General features: G+C 36.8%; 1 protein-coding gene across 10 annotated transcripts; it reads left to right on the top strand.

Moving 5' to 3' along the window:
* The first annotated feature begins 1,852 nt into the window (after nucleotides 1-1,852).
* Nucleotides 1,853-7,179, top strand: LOC113297656 (serine/arginine-rich splicing factor SR34A). 10 transcript variants are annotated; one of them, XM_026546202.1, is made up of 15 exons: nucleotides 1,853-1,913; nucleotides 2,027-2,106; nucleotides 2,888-2,964; nucleotides 3,433-3,549; nucleotides 3,665-3,730; nucleotides 3,832-3,906; nucleotides 3,984-4,107; nucleotides 4,266-4,312; nucleotides 4,395-4,452; nucleotides 5,390-5,439; nucleotides 5,546-5,602; nucleotides 5,888-5,991; nucleotides 6,251-6,319; nucleotides 6,436-6,478; nucleotides 6,936-7,179. In XM_026546202.1, exons 4-15 carry the CDS (start codon nucleotides 3,469-3,471, stop codon nucleotides 6,954-6,956), a joined length of 795 nt encoding a protein of 264 aa, XP_026401987.1. In that variant the 5' UTR covers nucleotides 1,853-1,913; nucleotides 2,027-2,106; nucleotides 2,888-2,964; nucleotides 3,433-3,468; the 3' UTR covers nucleotides 6,957-7,179. The 10 variants fall into 10 exon arrangements, with proteins under 10 accessions (XP_026401987.1, XP_026401991.1, XP_026401995.1 ...); XM_026546206.1 differs by lacking the exon at nucleotides 2,888-2,964 and adding an exon at nucleotides 3,029-3,281; XM_026546210.1 differs by lacking the exon at nucleotides 2,888-2,964 and adding an exon at nucleotides 3,029-3,074.
* The last annotated feature ends 3,332 nt before the right edge of the window (nucleotides 7,180-10,511 follow it).

Genomic DNA, 10,511 nt, shown 5'->3' on the forward strand with positions numbered 1-10,511 from the left:
AACACTATTAATACTTGACGAAACATGTCCCAAACCAAAAAAAAATACGTTTTCTGAGTTAAACAAAAAAAAGATTACGTTTTGTTAAATAATGAACTTAAAGGATACCTTTGTCGCATAGATCTTTGCAGCCCATGAGTGTTTGTACTCAAACAATGTTGCCCCTCCATCATTTGGAGTACCATAAGTTGGGTCCACTGGATCCAAACACAAATTATCAGGGGGAATGTGTGAGTATCTTTTGCTAGGCGGCTTCGGCTTTCTTTTCTCCACAACATGAACAATTTCTTGCTCTTCTTCATCATCAGGCTCTTGCTCCTCTTCCTCTTCTTCCTCCTCTTCATCGTCTCCCGCCTCTTCATCGTCTTCCTCCTCTTGTCCTTCTCCTTCTTTGTCAGATCCTAGTTCTTCTTCATATACATTCTCAACATCTTCTCTTTGTTGTTCAACCTCTTCATTTCCTTTCTCTTCTTCATCATCAGTCTCTTCTTCATCATCATTCTCCATCACCTCTTCATTGACATCTTGAATTACATCAGAACATTATCTTGGTTGACTTCGGGTAACAAGCCCCCTCCATGTTTAGCATTTGTGGTACCACGCTTTCGGAAATCTAAATGCTTTGCTCTGCGAGGGGTGGGAGTTTTCAAATCCTCATCTACTTGTTGTCTCAATTTTTGTCCTTTGTTCCTAATGAACAAAAACCAAAGTATTAGCTAAACATAAGAGAATATTGTGTTATCAAATGAAATAGGAAATATAACTAAAGAATAAAGTAAACACAACACTTAACCGACAATAGTTCGGTTACCTGAAAAAAAATGCGAGGAAACCGAACTAAATATTTCAAAAGTTCGGTTAGCCAAAAAAACTAACGCTAAAACCGAACTCAGTCTTTACCTTTGAAAAATTGATTCGATTACGAGAGTTTTTTATGCGAGCACACCGAACTAACTATTCCAAAAGTTCGGTTACTGAGACAAATTATCGACAAAACCGAACTCATTCTTTCAAAGGAAATATTGAGTTCGGTTACGAGAATTTTTTTTGCGAGCATACCGAACTATATAGTTCGGTAAACAGATATTAGTCTTATAGTTGCGAGCTTACCGAACTGTTCTTATTTTGAAAATTCGGTTATCAATTATAGGGTTACAAAAAACATTCTCCTAACCGAACTGTTAACTGTAACTACCATTTTGAATGGGTTTTGATGATTTCTAATCGATTTCTTCAACAAATAACGAATTGAAAAGAATGGGTATGAAGGAAATTACCCGCGGATTTGCATTTCACTTGAATCAGACTTCTGTTTTGCGGTTGGATGATTGATTTTGCCTGTAAACGGTTCTTCAAGTTCTTTGAACTTTAACAATTCTTTTGGGAGATTCACTATATGTAGGAGTCCAGGACTCAATCCTGGTTGTCTGGGTGTGTTCTTGGCATGCATTGCTTATAAAGATTGATTAATCGACGATGAAATTTTTTCGAATCGACGATTAAAGTCGATGTTGCGATGTTGACGAAGAAGAAGAAGAGGAGGAGGAGAAGGAAGAAGATAAAGAAGAAAAAAGAACCAGTTTTGAAACTGATTTTAGGTTTTAAATTAGATTTTAATTAGGATTTAATTAGTGAGTTGGATTAGTAGATAGTGGGTTAGATTAGTGGATTATTAGGGTTAGTTATAACCTTAATTAGAATAAGAGCAGATTAGTCTTCCCTAATCTTTTAAGACACCCCTTATAATGTAGGGGTGGATATTTGTATCACAAAGTAGTGCCCATCCTTTTTGAGTAGTCCCCAAAAAATCGTTCATATATATATATATATATATATATATATATATATATAGCGGATCCAAGTACCACCAGCAGCTAAGCCTCGCTGATTCACTCGGACACAACAAAGATTAGGTAAATTCTTCTCCACCTTCTCGTTATTTCTTCCGACTCCTTTTCTTTTATCAAAATCTTTTATCAGAAAATACAGAAGGACCCCAACTATTACTATTTCGGAACTTTTCTAGGGTTTACGAATTTGTCTCGCTGATCTGTTCACGTTGGAAGAAAAGCTATCAAAATTCCTCGTTTAATTTCTCCTTTCCGGGTACGACATTTTGTACACGTTCCCTAGCTCCAAAATTTAAATTTTTTAGGGTTTATATTGAGCAATTCCATCTCAGTACAGGGTTGATTGACAGTCAGTTTTTTTCTTAAAAAATTTCCTCATACTTATCTGCTTCCTTGCTTCGTAAAACATTTTTCTTCTCCAGGGCAGATTTGTTTTTCTTTCATAGATGTAAATTTGGTTTATTATTATATTTTTTTTCTGATTAGGTACAAATCAAATTTTGGTTTTGTGCGATCTTAAAAAGGGTAATGTTCTCGAGTTAAGGCGCTGCCTCTCAAATTAGGAAAAAAGCTTAATTAAACTTGATATAGAAGTTTTAGATGCTAGGACTTAAGAACGCATAACGTCTTTAACTAATGCCTTGACGGCAAAAATGAAGCTACTTTGACATTTGTAAGGCACATAGAATCATTTACCACTATCCGTCTTACTGCCTTGCCTTGAGACATGGCCTCAGAAAGTTTTGTAAAACCTTGATTAGTGATTATGGATACTCTGATAGTTGCATAACTGATGGAAGTAGATATAATTTCTTTAGGGGTGTGTGAATAAAGTGGGTATTAATTTTAAGTTCTTTAGTAATGTATTAAAGGAGATAAGTATTTATGCTTTAGGTAAATTGGGCTAAAGACATTGATTTTTCACCCCTTTTATCGTCATTATCTCCTAAACATGCTTAGAATATAAGTGTTATTTCTGAATGTACCAAGTGATGGTTGAGAACTGACTCATCTACCTCTTTCATCCTTTTAAACAGTTTGTTGACTTGTGAAAATAGTTCAACATTTTCCAGGATTGGTTTCGTTTAGTCAGTTGTGAAGAAAATTGATAAAGGTATGCTTAGTTCATTTGCCAACTTTGTAGCGTCACCATAACAGGGAGACTTTCTTTATGATAGATGAAAGGAGCTTGGACCACTAGGAGCTTTGCAACCATACATAGGGGTGAGAGGAAGAAATCAGGGAGAAGTGGTTGTTATTTGATATATGTATCCCTTGCAAGGAGGTCTTCTGTACCTCTGCATTATTATTTCATAGAGAGGATGGGGAGATCAAACTTTATTTCAATTTTAGTATACACCGTGGAGCATCTTGGAGCTTATAAGCAATGGAGCTTGTGGAGCACCACTCAAATCGAGGATTGCTCTCTTGGTTTGCTTCATGGTTTTGGTTTTAAGTTAATTGTCTTCTTGTCAAGTAGAGTCTGTTGAATCTGAGAAGTAGATCATATTGTATACGGGAAAACTAGTTTTGTGTTAGAAGATTGTGATCTTTACTTCACGTTTATTTTGTCCATGTGCAGATTAAAGATTCTAAATAATTTCTCTGGTAGAATAATATGAGATCTTCTCGCTCGATCTACGTGGGTAACCTCCCTTTGGATATAAAAGAATCGGAAATTGAGGATCTATTTTACAAGGTTTGGTTTTGGCATTTCTATATATGCTTGTCTGAGTAGATGTTGGGTTCATCCTTCTTTGAAAATTTGTGAGGCACTGAAGTATGTCTTTATGGTTATTTTTCATTTTCTGTAGTATGGTCGTATAGTGGATATTGAGCTGAAGATCCCACCACGCCCTCCTGGTTTCTGTTTTGTGGAGGTATATCTTGATCTTCCTATATACACTTGGTTATATAACACACAGATTAATTCTAATTATATATTCTCTTCTGTTTGTTGTTTTGGCTGTTTGATATGCAGTTTGAGGATTCACGGGATGCCGAAGATGCAATCAGGGGCCGTGATGGCTATAACTTTGATGGTTGCCACTTAAGGGTAATCAGGCCTTCTATTTTAATCCATCTAGATTCTAGCATCATTTGGTGGCTTGATTGTTATTTGGTATGCTCCAGGTTGAGCTTGCCCATGGGGGTAGAGGGCACTCATCTTCATTTGATCGTCGCGGTGGTTATGGTAGTGGTGGTGGTGCTCGGGGTGGTGGTGCCGCTGCTGCTTCACGTCGCTCTGAATATCGAGGTGCATTTAATGGAAAGATTGTTAATGAGTTTTTTTGTTTGATTATTACCTACTCTAGCTGCATGTCTTTTTCTAATCTAATTATGGTTTTGAGCCTCATTGCATGCCTAACTGTTCTCTCTCTCTCTCTCTCTCTCTCTCTCTCCTCTCTTTTATAGTCGTGGTTCGTGGACTACCTGCTTCTGCTTCGTGGCAAGATCTAAAGGTCGGTATTGGTTTCTTTTCAACTCTTTTATGTGTTAGCTAGTTACATGGTCATAACCTGATTTCTGGTAAATATATTTCAGGATCACATGCGCAAAGCTGGTGATGTCTGCTTCGCACAAGTTTTTCGTAAGGGAGATGGTAAGTTTAAATGCACCAACTCTATCCCTTTCCCAAGATCCCAATGTGATAATAGCGGAGTGCTTTCCGTCTTGCTGCCACACTTTCACTTGTCTTGTTCCTTCTTATAATTGAATCCTTGGATAAAGTTTGTCTTTGTTGATATTTTCTCTTGTTAATGGAGAACGATATACTCGAGGATTAATGGATTATCAGGCCTTCTGTGATCAATCTATAGCAGTGCAGTGTGCTGTTTTGTGTTGTCATGATCTTTATCTATATCTTTTTATTCTAATTGATAAGTGCAAAATTTACATCATCCTTACTGGTTTAGAGCTACATATTATTGGATTAATCATGTTTTTTCTTCTACTCCCTCCGTCACAAATTAGATGAGCTAGTTGTAGTTTGCACAATTCTTAAGGCAAGGAGGAAAGGGGAGTATGTTTAAGTATTTTTTACGATTATACTCTTATGGATAATAACTAGTAAAACTTAAAAATGATTTTTCTCTTAAACTATACCACGGTTTTTCGTAAACTTTATACCGTTGAAAAGCATTTTAAAACACCTACGTAACGAATATAAACATGACTATCAAATTATACATATTTCTTCTAGTAACAATAATCAATTAAAAGGGTAGTTTTAGAAATATTCCCTTAATTAGAGAAATATCTCACCTATTTATGGGACAAAATTTAAAACCAACTAGCTCATCTAAGTTGGGACGGAGAGATTATTTATTTACCAACACATGAATTTACTATATGAGTTCTAAGCTATGCTGGGAGAACCTTTAAACTGTAGGAGAGCTTGTTAAAGCATTTAGGAAACAAGTTTCGGGGTGCCAAATAATGAACATGACACCTTGTTAACAACGTGTTCATGAATATTATCCAACAATTGTTTTCATTCTTTAGTCAATGCTATTAACATAATTACGTAATTCTGTCAGGTACCATGGGTCTTGTAGATTATACGAATTATGATGACATGAAATATGCTGTAAGTGACTCTGAGTTCCTTACCCGCTATATTAATGGTGATTTTCTTAGGTTTCTTGTTTAGTTTATTGCTCGACATTTTATGTAATTATATATTTGTTGATCAGATTCGTAAACTTGACGATACAGAGTTCAAAAATCCCTTTTCAAAGGCTTATATTCGTGTAAGTCTCTTCTTGTTGAGTTGGCAAGTTCATTCTTTCAGTTTTAAGAATTTGGTTGGCTGTTAAACTTCTGTATTATAGACTATAGATCATTTTACGTCTAGATGGGTTCTTTGCTGCTAAATGTGTTCAATTTAATAGAAGCAATGAGGCCATATAACCAGTTTCAGGCAGGTCAATAATCACTTAAGTAAAGGATTAACAAAGGGAGCCTTCCTGTACAGCTTACGTTTTTGTTATATAATTATCAACAAAGTTATGAAGTCGTTTTGCCTTCTGGTGCAGGTGAAGGCATATGAAACCAGTCCATCTAGAGGCCGTAGCTCAAGCCGCAGTTCCAGTCGTAGCCGGAGCCGCAGTCGAAGTAGAAGTGCGGGGAGAAAAAGGAGGTATGACTCTGGGCAAAACTGAGTTAGAGTTCTATTCTGTCATTTATGAACTGCGATGATACTGACTGCTGGCAAGACAATAGTATCTCAAGTGTGAGATCTGTTTGTTGCTTCATTGGAAACAAAAATGTTTTTCTTTTTTAATTTTATGTTGGCAATTTCGTAAGTTAGAACTCTTACGCCAACCTGAAAATTTTGATATTCAAATGATAAAAACCTGAAGTTCGAGTTTGTTTTCTTCTTTGCTCTTATTTGGCAGCAACTCATTGGAACAAGAAGGATGTGTGCCTAGATCTCCATCAAGATGTAGGTCTGTAACTCCTGTCAAGTAAGTTGTTCATATATTACTTCTGTGCAATTATTTCAAGATCATATGTTGCCAAGTTTCTTCTGTTATCCGGTGCGGATGATTTTAATTTTAATAATGCACAATGAAACTTGTAGGTCGAAGCCAAGGTCAAAATCAAGGTCAGCTTCACCAGACAAGGTAAGCCAAAAACTGATGCTGCGCCGAGAGACTCTTTAAGTACCCCCAAAACACGTAACAACTGTAAATCTGAGTTTTTCATGGAAACTAGATATACTCGAATTAGATGCAGTCATCATCTTTCTTCACGTAGCATATATAAGGGAATCTCAAGTAAATCTTGCATGTTAGGAGTCTTAAGTTTGTGAAGAACTGCTCATTTGTAGTTTCAGAGTTAGATGCACCCGAATCACAATCGACCTGGCGCATCATGATCTGGATTTATTTCGAATATGATTACAACTTTGTGTTATATGGTTAGCAAGTTCCAGTGGTTGAGCGGATATACATTTTTTATGTTATTGCAGAAAGATAGGTTGCTCGCATTAATATGTAGTGTACCAGTAAAATATTATCTCAGGGTAGTTTGTGTATGACAAATGTTTTCCTTTTTTCACCATTGATATTCTTTTTTCAGGTGCGCGCTCTTAGTCCCTGATTTGTTTGCAGTTTTGCGGTTCAAAGGAACTATTACTCTTTGATATCTTTTTGTTTTTATATACTTTTGCAAAAGATATCTTTTTGTTTTTATATACTTTTGCTGAGGTATGTTGTTGCCTTTTTTCCCCTCCAGTATCATGTACAATAGTTTTAATCCTACTTGGTTCTCGACATTAAAGATGAGCTCGTAATGTTAAGACTGAATATTGTTGATTTCGTAATGTTGATACTTACTAATGCGCTTAACATCACCAGTATCTTTTTCCTGGACATATTTTTCTCTAGGTGGTCATGACCACAGTTATTTCTATTCGATTTAACAAGAAAGATGGTTTGGTGCCACCATGCCAGTATAAACTTGATGCTTTGGTGTCTAATCAGGATATCTCTCATATGCTTAAAAGTTTTTTGCATTTATCGTGTCAAGTATTGACATGGTATCAGTACCCATTTTATCTTGAAATACATTAGTATCTGTCCTATAATTCCAATAGAGACGGATACATCAAGGAAAAGAAGTATATCAGGACATAGCATTCTAGGACTTGGTGTGTAATCACCATCACTATATGTATTTTCTTTTTATAAGAAAAAGGGACTACCCAAACTTAAACAGTATGGGTAGGATAGCACAAGGCCCAGCTGAATTCAGGGGTATTAGTGAATCCCTGAAATAACTCGGATAAATTGTTTTCTGAGAGGAGTTCCTATGGGATGAACAAACTCAGAGTTTGTTCATTTTGCTCCCACTATGGAATGAACAAACATGAAAAATGGATGTTCAAATGAACAGATCCGTTGATTTGAACATCGAGTCGGAACATCCGGCGCGCGTTCGTTGTAAGGACGCGCGTCATCCCTACTAACGCTGGCGCTATTCGTATCGACCCCCACGTTTTTACTTAAAGCGCCAGCGTTCTTACCAAAAACGCCAATGGCGCCAACGGTTCCATCTGAACGGCTGAAAAATCTGGTGATCCAACGGCTACATTTTTTGAATTTTGTAAATACTCCTCATTTCAACTCTAAATTCACACATTCTACACATTCTTCTCTCTCAAATCATCTACAAAAATGCCTCCCAGAGTTCGTGTTGTTAAATTCACTCAACAAGAGGATTTAGCTATTTGTAGAGCCTTTGTTTTTCACACAGAAGATGATGTCATGCGTAATGTAGCCGATTCGACGTTGACTTTCTGGGAGAAAGTTTACAGAATGTTCACCGCTGAAATTGGGAACATCTATGGGCGTGATTCTCATGGATTGCAACATCGTTTTAGTGTAATTAGTGTGAACGTATTGGAGTTCATGGCTTTACTAATGGAGAATCACAAAAATAAGCTCAACGGTGAAGCCGAACATGAAGTGGATCCCAGAACTCTAGCGATGTGGCCAGTAACTCACCGCGGTCGTCCTTTCGACTTCCATGCTTGTTACAACATTCTTAGGGTGCTCAACAGATACAATCCCCTAGTCTAGGAATTCCACCACCCGCCAAGAATTGACGCCTATGTAGTAGTTGTTTTAATCTAATGTATTTCTTTTATTTTCATGTCAGTACGTTTTTATTTATGAAATTGATGGTGCAATGTTTAATCGAAGAAAAATTTAAATTACTTGATATTGATGGTTTTAAATAATCGTAATAACACAGAATAAACAACAAATTAAATAATATAATACCATAGTGAATCGATTTGTCCTACAACTTCAATCAGCCCACTCCACCAAAGAACACCTGGGACATTCCCAGAAATGCCTTCCATATGTGTCTTCTTCAGAAGAAGTCCGCAAATGCATAAAAGTCCTGCAACTGGGCTTTGAGCATGAACTGATTTTCTATGGACAATGTTTGTATTCGTGATCTCCATATCCACAATGCTTGCAGTGTAATAACTCCTTCTTCAATTTGGCTTTAAGTTTGAAGTTTTTGCAGAGTATTGCAATCTTTTCTTCTTCTTGTTTTTTAATCTTCATAGCATCATCTAGCATATGTGGTTCCTCTGGACAATTGGGATCTTGACATTGCAAATACCTGAGCTTTTCTGGTTGTGATTCAATCACCATTCTGATGCGTGAACAACCTTCCCGCGGACACATTGAATACATCCAAGGACATTGCATAAGACTGTGGTTATCCATGAAACATAATGGGCAAACCTCTTTTGCTTCGACACATAATATTTGTTAGAGCATAGCTCGGTCGACCTCGCATGCGTTGCTATCTCAAGCATGTTTGTCAATGTTAGTGATCAAAACTATAAGTCTTGATTTCTAGCCTACATAGCTAAGTCTCGGACTAGGATAGAAAAGTGTAGTTGAGCTCAAGGACTTCATGGCGATTCATCATACAACGACGAAGATATATACAAGGAACCGTGGAACTTCATAAACAAAAAGGTATGTGGAGACTTGAACTTATCTATCACTCAAAAGTCTATCTATTCTATCTCCTACTTCTCATGAGACAAAAGTCGTATGCTATATAAACTAGATCATACACATTTGAGCATTCATTGCTTATATTTTATCTCGAAATCGTTTGTTGCTAAAGCGTTTCGCTTTGATCAAGTTTATTTTCACCTAGTGACGAAAGTCATGAAAAGTTTCAATCACTTTGAGAATTGCTCTGACATGAATCGGTCTGTGAATAACGGTTACATAGCTTTCTCTGAGAATGTCTCAATGATTGAAATCAGAGTTTAGATTACATAACCATGTATTCCTTGAACCAAAGTTTTCGAACTTTGTTGATCAAGAGAAATCGGGAGGATTGTGGAATTGGCTTGCCAAGTCCGCGAACCCAGTCCGCAGACTCAGTCCGCGAACTGTCGGAAGTTCTCGACCGAGATTTTCTGCTGGATTTTCCAAAACTCGTTTGTGTGCTAAGTCCGCGAACTGGCGGAAGTTCTCTTTTCGAGAATTTATGCTGAGTTTGGAAAACTCAACCGATTAACTTAAGTTCGCGAACTTGTTTTTGAACTTAAGAGGTTATGATCTAAAGATGTGCTCTGAACATGAAACATTAAATTACTAAGGAATGCTTTATGCAAACAGTGGCTATAATGTTCATGAGCCGATTCAATCGAATCGAATCATCTTTGTTTCAATTGTGTCTTGTGTAGTTACATAAGATCTCATAGCAATTGAACAACTCTTTACTAGTTCATTTGAGTCAATTGAACTAGTTATGGTGAAGAAGAACAAGGATGATATGAAATTCTCATATGGTTAAACTTTTGGGTTACTATGTTGAACCAACATACACGTACACTTTTGGGAACGGTTTTCACAAACCCAGTAAACGTCTACCCAAGTGTGTGTGACAAGCTAAGTTTTCGATCTAACGGTTGAGAAATATTAGCTTGAATCTAAATCAGGTTCTCATCTAACGGTGAATAAAGATTGATTTGTACCTAAGGCAAAACCCTGATTTGAAGGCTATATAAAGGAGACATCTAGCATTGTGCAAAAATAATCCCCACACGTCTGTGTGCTACTAGTGCGCCCGCTAGAGTTTATCTCCATTAACCTTTGATTTTCTTCTCCAAAA

This window comes from Papaver somniferum, chromosome 7, assembly GCF_003573695.1.
Source record: "Papaver somniferum cultivar HN1 chromosome 7, ASM357369v1, whole genome shotgun sequence".
Taxonomy (NCBI): domain Eukaryota; kingdom Viridiplantae; phylum Streptophyta; class Magnoliopsida; order Ranunculales; family Papaveraceae; genus Papaver; species Papaver somniferum.